The following is a 14,774-nucleotide window of genomic DNA, read 5'->3' as shown; positions in this document are numbered from 1 at the left end:
GAAAGTGCAGCAAGCGCCAGGACCGTCTCCTAAAGTTGATTCAGCTGCGGGATCGGGGCACCACCAGTACAGAGCTTGCTCAGGAATGGCAGCAGGCAGGTGTGAGTGCATCTGCACGCACAGTGAGGCAAAGACTTTTGGAGGATGGCCTGGTGTCAAGAAGGGCAGCAAAGAAGCCACTTCTCTCCAGGAAAAACATCAGGGACAGACTGATATTCTGCAAAAGGTACAGGGATTGGACTGCTGAGGACTGGGATAAAGTCCTTTTCTCTGATGAATCCCCTTTCCGATTGTTTGGGGCATCCCGAAAAAATCTTGTCCGGAGAAGACCAGGTGAGCTCTACCATCAGTCCTGTGTCATGTCAACAGTAAAGCATCCTGAGACCGTTCATGTGTGGGGTTGCTTCTCAGCCAAGGGAGTGGGCTCACTCACAATTTTGCCTAAGAACACAGCCGTGAATAAAGAATGGTACCAACACATCCTCCGAGAGCAACTTCTCCCAACCATCCAGGAACAGTTTGGTGACGAACAATGCCTTTTCCAGCATGATGGAGCACATTGCCATAAGGCAAAAGTGATAACTAAGTGGCTCGGGGAACAAAACATCGATAGTTTGGGTCCATGGCCAGGAAACTCCCCAGACCTTAATCCCATTGAGAACTTGTGGTCAATCCTCAAGAGGTGGGTGGACAAACAAAAACCCACAAATTATGACAAACTCCAAGCATTGATTATGCAAGAATGGGCAGCCATCAATCAGGATGTGAACCAGAAGTTCATTGACAGCATGCCAGGGCAGATTGCAGAGGTCTTGAAAAAGAAGGGTCAACACTGCAAATATTGACTCTTTGCATCAACTTCATGTAATTGTCAATAAAAGCCTTTGACACTTATGAAATGCTTGTAACTATACTTCAGTATTCCATAGTAACATCTGACAAAAATATCTAAAGACACTGAAGCAGCAAACTTTGTGAAAATTAATATTTGTGTCATTTTCAAAACTTTTGGCCACGACTGTAGTAATCATGGCCGAATTACAGACCAGGCACACAGTGCCCGTGCCCAGGTGCCCTGACCTCCAGGGGGCCCCCATTCATTTCATGAATCACTCTCGCTCAGATATCATATTAACAATGTGAAAAAAACTGTTTGCATGTTCTTTACAAAGAGGGCAACAGATGCTATTGAACCTGATGTCTATGTGTCAGGGAAGAAGCCACAGGTGGTATCTGATTTTAAGTACCTCGGCATCATACTTGATTCCAACCTCTCTTTTAAAAAGCATGTGAAAAAGTTCATTCAGATAACCAAATTCAACCTAGCTAATTTTCCGATTTATATGAAATTGTTTGACTACAGAGGTAGCAAAACTGTACTTCAAATCTATGATACTCCCCCACTTAACATACTGCTTGACTAGTTGGGCCCAAGCTTGCTTTACAACATTAAAACCTATTCCGTCTGTCTACAAACAGGCTCTCAAAGTGCTTTGATAGGAAGCCCAAAAGCCATCATCACTGTTACATCCTCAGAAAGCATGAGCTTCTGAGTTGGGAAAATCTTGTGCAATACACTGAAGCATGTCTTCTATTCAAAATCCTAAATGGCCTGGTTCCCCCTCCACTCAGTATTTTTGTTAAACAGAAAACCCAAACATATGGCAGCAGATCCACAAGGTCCGCCATGAGAGGTGACTTTATAGTTCCCTTAAGGAAAAGCAACTTTAGTAAATCTGCTTTCTCTGTGAGAGCTTCCCATGTCTGGAATACACTGCCATCAGACACACATAACTGCACCATCTATCACACTTTCACAAAATGTATGAATACATGGCTAAAGGTCAATCAGATTTGTGATCATAATCCCTAGCTGTGTATTGTCGCTTTCCATGTTGTCTGTCATCTGTAGCTTGTGAAGTGTGGAAACACTTTGTTGCTTTTATGAATTTTGACTTGCTGCTTTTTGTTCTATGTTGCTCTGTCTGTATGCTACGTCTTGCTTGTCCTATGTTGCTCTGCATGTGCTCACTGCTCAATGATTGTCTATATTGTAATTGTTTTTAATAACCTGCCCAGGGACTACGGTTGAAAATTAGCCGGCTGGCTAAAACCGGCACTTTTGCTGAAACGTTGATTAATGTGTACTGTCCCTGTAAAAATAAAATAAACTCAAACAATTGTTTATTTTTGATTAAATGTACTGATGATGGATGTACTGTTGCTTGTATGCGTTGTATGTGTGGGCTTACGGTGTCTGTCTCCCTGATATTGGCTTCTAGGTTGCTATCTTCCCACGACCCTTGCGGGACAGTGGTGCTTGTCAAGTGGGAGCGAAGGACACCGGTGTTGTTGCCGTTCATACCCTCCACATTGAGTAGACGGTATGTATCCAAAGAATAACATTTTTAAAAAGGTGACATCCAAATTGGTTTTCAATATAAGTTATTTCTTGTGTAGGCTGCTATCCCACTTGAAATAAAATTATGTGATGGAATAAATTGCCACGTGAGCTACTGCCTGTGACACCGTGATACAGCTGCCCAGTGGGAAGCACCTCAGGTTGGCAGGCACCTTGATACAACACCTTTGCACTGGTCAACATGTTAGCTACAGCCGGCGACATCCTGATACAGCTGCCCTGTGGGAAGCATCTCAGGTCAGCAAGCAGCTCTATACAACACTGGTGCACTAGTCATTTGCACTGGCAAATGGTGGCAACACATCTGCTGAATTAACTGATTCGCTTTCCATACACCCACTCCCATCAACACACTGACTCGCCCATACTCCGGTCGCCATATTGGGCTGCAGCTACCCATACTTGCACCACAGATAAAACAGTGCCCTCTGTAATTATTGGGACAGTGAAGCATTTGTTCTTCTCTTGGCTCTACACTCCACAAGTTTGGATTTGAAATTAAACATTGACTTTGAAGTTAAAGTGCATGTCAGTTTTAATTTAAGGGTATTTTCATCCACATCGGGTAAACCATATAAAAAGTACAAGCACTTTTTGTACATAGTGTCAACATTACAATAACGGGAGGTTAGCATTTGGGGGGGTGATATTTTTTGAGAGGAAGTCCATTGATGGGAAGTGGGAGAAGATAGAGCTCGATGAAACTTGGCCAACATTCTTCTGATTTTCTTATTGATGAAACATTCGATCTCAAAACAGTTTTCCGTTCCCAAAACTGTAATGTTACGAACAGAGTGCACTAAGATTTGTAGACTTTACCCTTTCAAAAGTTTACATTTTTGTTTAGAAGGGCAAGGGCAAACTGTTATTGCACACAAGCGCTTCACAGTAGGCGTTCCTAACGGAAATATGCAAATACATGCTAGAACGCTAGCTCGTGTTAGCCCTGCCCACCTCCTTACCTTTTCTGCCCACTCTGCTTAATTTGCTCCCATTGGAAATGACACCTTGTGGTCTGTCTTGGGTTAGTTATCAAAATCTTTGCTTGCACTGAGTGGCGAATTAAATTCATTTGATTGGAGTTATTGGACTAGTGGTCCACTAGTATATTCAGACTGGGCTACAAATCCGTAAATGGAGTCAAAATAACCAACTTGATTTGCCACTTACCTTGGCTGTTGATTCACCTATAACGTTTGGTTACGCGTTATTTGACAATACATTAATAACAAATTCCCTACATAACATAGTCACACACAGTACAACAACCGCACGTTGATAATTCCGATATGTCACTTTGCGATGAGATAATTTGGTGCCACTTTTTTCTGGGACTCCATAAAAACACGCTACTTCATTACAAGTGACTTTTCACTAACCCTTTCCCTAACCTTAACCTATAGCTCCTAACCTGATACGTTAATTATCCTAACCTGCGAAGAAAAAGTCGTAGCTGTATGGAAGTGCCATGTTTTTCGGGAATCTCCTTTATCCTAGGCTTTTTTTCCAGACGTGGCTAGAAGGGATCCAGCTTTTGACAAATTACGGTCAAAAGTGTATTATTTTTTAGCACTTTTGCTAACCCAAACTCTTTTCCTAGCCTTAACGTAGCAGGTTATGATAATTCGGTTAAGGCTAGAAAAATTGTTACCTAAAATGCAAGAACAAAACAACAACTTTTGACCTTAATTTGACTAAAACTGGAATCCTTCTAGCCATCACCCTTTCCCCCCCACTACCAAGTTTGAACAGGGGGAGTGGGGTTCATTGCGTTGCTGATCACGAGTGCGCATGTGCTAACTATCAACAGACTCAAGAGTAGCAGCCTATGCTGAGCAATATATTCCATGGACTTTTTTGAATAACGTGAACATCCCAGTTCAAATATAACCCGTTTTTGGGACCATTGTGGATGTAACTTTTTTCTCAGTGATAAGAAATTGCGTTAATTGATTAGGCCTAAGTACTACCGCACTGCGCAGTGACTGTTGGGGGAAGTTCGCGGTTGGACTTGCTGTATTGTCTGCCCCAGACACCGCCGAGTGTCTTCTACAAGCGCTGTCCAAGGCTACTTCAGAGCAGACCATCCACATTGGCGTGTTTTCGCATCATTAAAGACCGCAATAATACATTTCTTAGAGCGGTGAAGTCATTGAAAAGTATAAATATTTGTCTTATTTTTTCAAAAATGGCCGCAGCAGTGGAAATGGACGGAAGTATAATGGAGGGTGTGAGTATTTCACACGATTAAAATACACTTTCTACTACATATTTTATAAAAATGGTTTGACAGTAAACTTAGGATATGTATTTACTGTGTACATTGTCATGTTTTGTCCTCTTTCAGGGCGGGCAAATTTTGAGAGTAACCGCCGCACTGAGTTGCATCAACGGCGCATCCATCAGAATACACAAAATCCGCGCAGGTAGAAGTACACCAGGATTAAGGTAATTAATTTAATAAATATTTGCCATACTATTATAGAGAGTATGTATAACAACAAAAGCCACATGTCATTACTAATAAATGAAAGCTTCACTATAGTCGCAGTCTATAGCCCTGGGGCGATTCCCGGCGACGCCAGACAGAAGTTTAGTGAATCAGAAAACAAAGCAAAGTTGGTCTAAAGGACCTTTCTTTTCAAAGTAGATGTAGCATTAACGTACGTCTCCGACAAACAATTGATAACCGTTTTACAGCCTTTATTTGTAACTGTCTAATTTGTTTTATATTGAACGGCAGATGCCCTCGTTACATTTTTCATGTGATCCTTTGTTGGTTAATGCGCTAGCACATGGCTGTTCACTTATTCCTATCAACAACTGAACTAGCCTACTCAACTTTCCCTTCATCGCCTATATTATTCTGCACAGATAATATCAAAGCCTACTTATTTTTTATAGTGAATTAAGACGTTTGTTTCTTTCATTGTTAACCCGCCACCCCCCTTCCCCTTTTCACAAGACCACAACATCTGTCAGGGTTGGAGTTGGTGAGAGACATTTGTTGTGGAAATCTAGAGGGTGGCACAGTGGGATCTACTGAAGTCACACTCACCCCTGGGAAAATAAAGGCTGGGAAGCACACCGCAGACCCCCAAACAGCAGGGTAAATCATGTCAGGCTGCTTCTCTGTTCTTCCAAACTACACATTCAAATAGAGTATGGGACAGACAGTTTGTTGTGTTAAAAACCTTGTAGTTACTATCAACCTGACATATTTTATAGTCGTAGAAACACTATCCAAAATAATATCTAGAAGTGTCTATAGAATTCAATACTTTAATTTCACCAAACAAATAGGAAAAAACGTACTACATTAGTCTCCATCGAACTCGTACTTCTGTGTCGCTCTATGCCAGGAGTGTTGGGCTGCTGCTGCAGGTCTCTCTACCCTGTGCCCTGTATGCTGACGGACCCTCGGAGCTATGTCTGAAGGGGGGCACCAACGCAGACATGGCCCCGCAGATTGACTACACCATAAAGGTATGGTTAACCTAACCTGTGTTTGTAGAGGTGCCAGCGGGTGTAATGGCGTCTTGTGTTCCTGGGAAATCATGAATTGGACTTCTCTCAAGTTATATACCCTGTGTCTGTAGATAAGCCCGCAGATGACCGCTTGGTATATGACTCACTTGACATCCTCTTATTTGCCATTCTCCTATTATTGTTAAATGCCATTGGAAATACTTTAATACATACAAATGTCTTCCAGGTATTCAAGCCCATCGTGGAGAAGTTTGGAGTACATTTTGACTGTGATTTGAGAATGAGGTTTGTATCCCTTCCCATGTTGGGAGAATTGTTGGTGGGATAATACTGCCTGGCCCCCCAAAAAATGACTGTTCTTCTGTCTCGAATAGGGGCTACTACCCCAAAGGTGGAGGTGAGGTGGTGGCCAAGGTAAACCCAGTGAGTGAGTTGAGCCCCGTCACCATGACCGAACGAGGGACCATCACCAAGATATATGGCAGGTCCTTTGTTGCTGGGGTGCTACCCTATAAGGTACAGTACAAAGGAATGGCTTTGGGTTAGAATTGCCTAGGAATTTTACATTAAGTTAATGTTTTACCTGTGTAATAATATACTACTCTAGTAATGGAGTTGATTGGTTTTCATCCTTATTCCACAATGAATTAGATGTTTCTGGACAGGTGAAATTTATGCCACGGGGCAGTTCTTTCCACCCATACATGTGCTATCCTCTATGCACGTGGGAGAAAAATATGAACTACATTTTGAGTGAGCTCGTACTTGTTTTCCTCCAGCTCGCCAAGGACATGGCAACGACGGCGACAAGAGTTATCAGGAGAGAGATAAAGGACCTATACATAAACATCCAAACGCTGCAGGAGAAGGACATGGCCTGTGGGAGCGGCAACGGCATCATGTGAGCTTATACCTGACGGTTTACCGTTCCGTGAACCCTCAGACTGTAAAACACTGTCAAAAGATGCCAATACCCTATGACCTCAGTAAACCTGTATCAGTCACTATGCCAATGTTTTATAGATGATCCTTGTCAAACCACTTGCACTAGTAGAGGGTGTATTGATGGCGTCATCTGAAATTGTTTTCATAAGTAGACTGGTGGCTTGCATAATGTTGTGTCCCTAGTTTGGTGGATAGACGAGAAGTTTTTTTTTTTTTTTTTTTACTGCCATGGGTGATCTGCCGTCTTAAAAGCTTAGCAGTTCTACCTCATTTTTGACATGCTGTCTATCCTTACCAGAATCATCGCAGAGTCTTCCACTGGCTGTATATTTGCAGGGTCAGCTCTTGGGAAGAAAGGTGAGAAATCCACTGTTCTTGTGCTTGCTTGCAGCTTGGTCTGTGAAGTGTACAGTACACGATGTACCACTAGTCGGCAACATCCGACAGAGAATGCCTAGCATGTCTATGCTAGGATGTGAAACTGTAAAATCTGATTGGATGGTGAGTGAAGTAGTGCATCCACATGAACATTTCTAAGGCCATACATACAGGGGAAGTTGTCAACTGTGGAGAAATTGGAAAATATTGAGAAGGGAAAATCTTGCTCATTGTATTTTGTTTGGCAGTAGTGGCTACTATTTTTAAATTGCCATCAGCAGATGCATCCGTAGGTTGTTTTTTTTTTTTCTTTCTTTTTTAGATTGTCTGTTTCTACAACAACACAGTTTGTTCTCTTGGGAGCAGAGTTAGGAGGTGTATGCAGTGCACCTGTTAAGGGAAACAAATGACTCAAACTCTCTGGCACACACTGATAACCTCTGGGCCAGTATTCATAAAGCTTAGAGTAAAGGCGTTGGCATGCTTTGAGCTCAGCTAGGCGAACTGAACGAGTGTGCTCACATACTCCCTTAGGCAATATTACTGTTTGTCCGTTTTGCAGTATTTGCAGTATTTCACAATGAAAAAATGTGAATGAAAAAATGTGAATGAAAATGAGTTCTCTCATTGAATGACAAATGCTTTATTGAATAATCCCTGCTGTGGACTAATCAGACGGGGGGGGGCGTAGTCATCGGCTTGCCTCGAGGGAAAATGTATGCCGGGACAGACAAAAACCATTACCGAAGTCCAACGCTAACAAAAATATCACAAAATGTTGTCATAATATATGCGCAATCTCTTCCGAACTGTTTTGTCTGGGAAGCATGCAGACGCCGTAAGAGGCCTGCTGATCTGGGATCAGTTTTGCCGTTTAGATTATAATGAAAAAAAATTACTAGGTGGGGACCTGATCCTAGATCCCACTTCTGCTCTATTAGACACCAAAAATACGGACCCAGATCTAAAAAATAATTTTTACAAAATTGACAACTAATGCTTTTCTCCTATGCCTCAGGTGTATATGCAGACAAAGTGGGCTTCGAGGCTGCAGAGATGCTGCTCAGGAATATAAGGCACAACGGCTGTGTGGATGAGTTTCTCCAGGACCAGGTTAGCAATGACACACACACACAGGTGTTTTACAACGCAATGTTAGGTGTCCTCCTGTAAGTGATCTATACTAATTGTAAGTAACGTGAACTTCCAAGTTGAATAGGTGCTTGACCCCTGTCTCTGCCTTACTCTCCATCTAACAGCAGCCGCTTGAACGTACTCTATTTAGAGTCACACTGAACTCTTTGTCTTACACTTTCTGGCAGCTAATCCTCTTCATGGCCTTGGCGAATGGCACCTCCAGAATCCGCACTGGCCCAGTCACCCAACACACACAGACTGCCATCCATGTGGCAGAGCAGCTCACCCAGGTGGGTCCCAAAAATGTTTTCATTTATTTCTGAAGATGCGCATTTGTTAATGTCAATGGTTTATTCACTTTTTTATAAAACCAGTCAACTTTTTAATAGAAAGTGTTGTCCTTATTCCTAGGCTAAGTTTACAGTGACCAAGGCAGAAGATGAGAATGCCAGCAATGACACCTACATCATCGAATGCCAAGGAGTGGGTGTCACCAACCCTCATTTCTAGCCACGCCCATGTGTTGTCTCCACACCCCTTTTATGTTGACATCTCCATCTGCCGTCGTGGATAGAAGAGGCACTGGAGAGACTTGAGGACTCATAGCCGATACACTACTGTGACGTCACTGAATAGTCTGACGCTGCTTCTATTTATATTATGATTTATGGCCCTTGTGGCTCGATATTCAAACAAATTAATTATTGGTTTAGAAACATACAGCCACATGAGTTGGTCATCGTTGTCCTTTTCCCCCTATTGCATTAACTATCATTACCCTCTTAGCTTGTATAACTCAGGGTATTAATGCCTTACACTGTTATAATAAAAACCTTCGATTTCTGCGTGGAAGTGGTGTATGTTTCAGTAGTTTGTTGAAGCGCCTTATAGTGCATACTGGTTTTTACGACAAACATATTTTCATGTTCTTTGTCCCTAGTTTATCATTTTAGTTCCATGCTGCGGTCCTTTCTTAGGTCAATTAATTATATATTTGTTGATGGTCACTAAGGTAATGCAGACAAGACTGCAGAGGTTTGTTGGCTACTGTATTAGTCATAAGATAAAAAATACAAATTTGGAGATTTGCCACTTTTTTTTGTAAGCATTTACAAATAAAATTCCTTCCCAGAACAGGAGATTTTGAAAAAAATATTATTCACACACCTGGATAAATTGAGAAATATGTAGCTAGAAGTTAGTCATTGGTGATGACTCATTAAAAAAATAAATACATTTTTACCCCCTTTTCTATTCAATTTTGTGATATCCAATTGTTATTTTCTCTCATCGCTACAACGCCCCAATGGGCTCAGGAGAGGCGGAGGTCGATTCATGTATCCTCTGAAAAATGACCCACCAAACCGCGCTTCTTGACACCCGCCCGCTTAACCTGGGAAGCCAGCCCTACCAATGTGTCGGAGGAAACACCTGTTCAACTGATGACCGAAGTCAGGCTGCATGCGCCCGGCCTGCCACAAGGACTCTAGCGCATGATGAGCCAAACTCCCCTAACCCGGACAACACCCGGCCAATTGTGCACCACCCTATGGGACTCCCGGGCACAGCCGGTTGTGACACAGCCTGGGATCCAACCCGGGTCTGTAGTGACACCTCAAGCACTGCGATGCCGTGTCTTAGACCACTGTGCCACTTGGGAGGTGCGACTCATCACTCTTAGTCTGTCATAATGCAAAATATATTTGTGATTCAAACAAATATTTTAAGGACAGGTTGGCAACAATTTAACTCCAGTAAATAATTTGTTCCAAAAATCTTATTAGATGTGCTCGAGAGTAATTACATAGACATTGCATGGAGTTGCCTGTCTGAGATTAATAATTATCTAGCTGACCCAGCTTGATAGCATGGTCTTGTTATACTTGCCACCTAATGATTTAACAGCAAGTATAACCCTTTGGCACTACACATGTTGAGGTGCTTAGGCTGTGTTTATGCAGGCAGCCCAATTCTGATCTTTCTCTATTTGAACTTTTGACCAATCACATCAGATTTTTTAAATTTTTTATATCTGATGTGATTGGTCAAAAGACCAGTGGGTCTTAGTGGGTAAAATATCAGAATTGGGCTACCTGTGTAAACACAGTCATATTGATCTTATTCCAGATAACTAGCAGAAATAGTTGCAGGTTAGTCTGACTGGAAAGCATGCAGTCTACACTTCCAGTGAAGTGTAGACCTGTGGAAAACCTTATGTAACTACTCCTGGCAAAGCAGACTTTTTTTTCCCTTCCCGGCTGCTGCAACTTGACAGAACCTTTTCAACAAGCTCTTGAGTAACGAGAAGGTAAACTATTGTATGTTTTAGCTTTGCTCATTGGTTATGAAAGTAAGTGGTGAATGTGTGAGGGCTTAAGGGTTTACGGCAAGGTTTGTTGCTCAGCTCCTTTTGTGGCCTGTTCTAACCGCTTTGACTCACCACCCCCAGATGCAGGGACAATAGAGGGGAAAGAATGGGTCTAGCCCATGTGAATGACTATGCAGATCTCATTGGTGAGGAGGTTGTGACCACTGAGCGTTATTCAATCTCTAGTTATTCACAACAGTCATGTGCATCTGTTGCTTATAGAAGTCACCAACTCCCTAATTTTACCCTCTTGTGTTTTAGATTGAAAACCATGCCGTTGTTATTGTAAGCTCACACACTGAGTTGTACACCGATTTACAGTATACATCATAAAACATAAAACACCCTCTCAAGAAAACTCCCTTGGTCTAATACTCCTATGGCTGGGTGGTTCTTTAGAATATACTGTACAGATTAGAGGAAACTGCATGTACAACCATTCCCTTTTTTGAATTCCTTGTTGAGTAGTGCAGGTAAGCCTTCTCCCTACAGCTAGATGTTCACTTGTCCTGTTGTTCCGTGATGTCAGATGGACAGAGTATCAGGTCGTCTCCACATGACCCCAAATACAAACAAGACTCCTCAATGCATGGTGTGTGAAATAATACACAGCAGAGCACAGCACTGCAATTAAATGAAAAATGACCAGCATTTATAGAGCAGATCGATATCTATCTACAGAGAGGAAATAACAAATTAGCAGCTGATAAATCTGAGAGAAACTTGAAATTCACACCGTGGCTGCGTTGTAACAGGAACAGGAGCAACATGTGAGGGCCAATCACGTTGCAGTAACCTGAGGCGGTTACCTGACCCCACCATCCCTAGCTTTGTGTTCCTCCGGCACACTCAGAGGTACAGTACTCACAAAGCCCCTCTATCGTTTGGTAAACATCGACTTGATCATATTCTGGGGTTGGAAGGGGCACAGTGATCCACAGAGTTGTCGCTGAGGCCCCGGGTGGCCCCCAAACCTTCCCTTTTGCTGTACTCCAATGTAGGCATGTCAGACGTCGTGTCCTGGAGGGCCCAAGAGCACAGTGACTGGAGCCAACCTGCAGCCGCAGCAGCAGCACCTCAGCAGGTCTGGATCTCTCTAATAGCAGGTGAGCTGGATCGATGGAAAACATATATCTCATTGCTGCCAGATCAACCTTTACTAGCATCAGCATATATACTTCTGGGATTGGGATTTGTTTAATGTGGTATCTCTTCTAAGCTCCAATTGATTTGCAATAACCATATTATCAGATTTTCTTCTGTGAGGGGGAAAAGGTACAGTATTTATTGCAGTCTATGATTGAATGAAGTGAAGCAAACAGCTACTATGACAAATGACATTCTATCACAGATACACGTTTTCATGATTGATGGATGCAAGAGAAAATAATAGACGTGTGGTCAACAATCAAATTACTTGATTTTTAATGAGCAGGGCAGGGAAAAACTCTGGACATTACTGAGGTAGCCTCTTTAAAGGACGGTTCACTAAAAATACAAATGTATATGATTTTGTGCTTACCTAAATAAAGTAAACAAAAAACCCGGAGTACGCACATAGGGTCAATACGTTGAATCAACGTTGTTTCTAAGTCATTTTAATGAAATTACGATGAACCAACATGGAATAGACGTTGAATTGGGTGTGCCCAGTGGGTGTGCATGATGGCAATAAAATGGGTTTGCTTTTGTAACAGTATAACTTTAGTCCGTCCCCTCACCCATACCGGGCTCGAACCAGGGACCCTCTGCACACATCAACAACTGACACCCACGAAGCATCGTTACCCATCGCTCCACAAAAGCCGTGGCCCTTGCAGAGCAAGGGGAACCACTACTTCAAGGTCTCAAAGCAAGTGACGTCACCGATTGAAATGCTATTAGCCCGCACCACCGCTAACTAGTTAGCCATTTCACATCGGTTACACTGTCAGTCCACTCTCACTCACATCCTCTCATTGAGGGTGACCCACATAAACGCTGGTACGAGAGGATGATACCTAATTCTAGTGTCACAGTTTACTCACAGTACTTGTGTTTTTAAATAAAGATAAATTACATGTTGAGGGTGAGATTAAGCGGAGATCAAGCTTGGTTGTGTATTGCATTGGGTTTATCAGATAAAACAAACACCATCTCACTTCTGAGACCAAGGGAGCGAATTCGGTTCATAGCCCCGACTTGATGATCCCAAGTCCAGCAAACAACATCTTAGCCATTACTCCAAGAGGTGCGAACTTCTTGACGAGATTGCAAAGTAGGTGTTTGGCTAAGGTCGCTACAATATTATCTTAAGATATTATCTTAAGATATTATCTTAAGTTTCAGTTGCTCAACCTATATATTTATTTATTCCTATATACTGTAGTCCATTAGCCAGAGGGCCAAATTTAACATAATTGTCCACTTTGGGGTGACAAAGTCTAATGACGATTTTCATTAAGGTCCATGTCTGTGGGTTATATTTTGGTATGATAACCACTTATAGGAGGTAGCTAAATATAGTTTCACTGCATTACATGTTATGACCCCTTTCCGGATATTGAGCATATGAAATTAAATGTTGTATTATAAGGGAACAATCTTCTCACACTAAAGCAATTCATATATAATTTACTTCATTATACACAACACAAATTAAGGTATGAAACAATTGGATTGGTAATGACATCTCTATCCTCCTGAGACCCGTGATGATTATTATTATTAAATGTTTGGGGTGGGAAAAAAACATGTTACCAAGAAAGAAATTAGAACAAATATTGTTATTCATCTTTTATTGCAAGTGCAAAATTGTCCTCTGTAGTGGTCATTGGGATCTAAATATGAAAAAAAATGTGACATTAAAATCAATGGGGACAGAAGGTGAAAAACAGTTGTGGGATCCGGGTGTACAGAGGACATTTCTTGATAAGCTCTTATTTAATGTGAAAGAAAGTATGACACAGTCCTGACAACTCCCTTAACTATTCCTGAGATATTCACTTACCAGAAAGAATTTGAATGTCAAATTCACAAAAATTATAATTACACACACTTCTTTTCAAATGTCCACCGCATGTGCTAATTTTGACCGCAGCCATTTTTTTCAGAAGCAGGAAGATGAAGCTGTCAAGGTCGCACCCCCACACATGATATCATTGAAAAGCCTAGAATGTCCTCTTAAAGGGACAACAGGACTTTTAAAATGTTTTCATTTCACCTTTATTTAACCAGGTAGGCTAGTTGAGAACAAGTTCTCCTTTGCAACTGCGACCTGGCCAAGATAAAGCAAAGCAGTGCAACAGAAACAACACAGAGTTACATGGAATAAACAAAATATAGTCAATAATACAGTAGAACAAAACGCCTTAATACAGTGACTGTATGGCCTCAGAGTTACGGACCAAGAACCGATGTTCACCAGAGAGGAAAAAAATGAATTGCTGGGTCTCAAGAGGCTATGGGCCCTTTAAAAAAGAAAAGCTGCACACTCTAGGAGCAATCATTTATTTCCAATGTTTTGACAGCCAAGCTGTTTTCATCAGGGTATAATCTCTATTGGCCCACCTTGGGGGTTCAAAGGCCATACATGGGGGTACATCAAGATAGCATGGGCTGTAATGGGTGGCGTTCTATCAACACATGCTACCCCAGCTGATTACTACACCAAATGTCATACAGCTACACTGAACAAAAATATAAACGCAACATGCAACAATTTCAAAGATTCTACTGAGTTACAGTTCACATAAGGAAAGCAGTCAATTTAAGGAAATTCATTATGCCCTGGTCTATGGATTTCATATGACTGGGAATACAGATATGCATCTTTTGGTCACAGATACCTTGAACAAAAAAAAGGTATGGGTGTGGACATGAAAATCTGTCAGTATCTGGTGTGACCACCATTTGTGCAACACATCTCCTTCGCATAGAGTTGATCAGGCTGTTGATTGTGGCCTGTGGAATGTTGTCCCACTCCTCTTCAATTGCTGTGCGAAGTTGCTGGATATTGGCGGGAACAGGAACACGCTGTCGTACATGTCAATCCAT

At 41.9% G+C, this 14,774-nt stretch overlaps 1 protein-coding gene across 1 annotated transcript; it reads left to right on the top strand.

The window, feature by feature from the left end:
- Positions 1–3,909: 3,909 nt before the first annotated feature.
- Positions 3,910–9,223, top strand: LOC110524106 (RNA 3'-terminal phosphate cyclase). The gene is made up of 11 exons (XM_021603453.3): positions 3,910–4,652; positions 4,770–4,870; positions 5,388–5,531; positions 5,785–5,908; positions 6,138–6,196; positions 6,286–6,427; positions 6,691–6,812; positions 7,155–7,213; positions 8,253–8,347; positions 8,557–8,661; positions 8,783–9,223. The coding sequence occupies exons 1-11, from the start codon at positions 4,611–4,613 to the stop codon at positions 8,879–8,881; spliced, it is 1,092 nt and encodes a 363-aa protein (XP_021459128.1). The 5' UTR covers positions 3,910–4,610; the 3' UTR covers positions 8,882–9,223.
- Positions 9,224–14,774: the final 5,551 nt, after the last annotated feature.

This window comes from Oncorhynchus mykiss, chromosome 5 (assembly GCF_057628025.1).
Source record: "Oncorhynchus mykiss isolate SJ-2025 chromosome 5, ASM5762802v1, whole genome shotgun sequence".
In the NCBI taxonomy this organism is placed as follows: Eukaryota; Metazoa; Chordata; class Actinopteri; order Salmoniformes; family Salmonidae; genus Oncorhynchus; species Oncorhynchus mykiss.
This window is presented reverse-complemented; position numbering and strand designations above follow the sequence as displayed.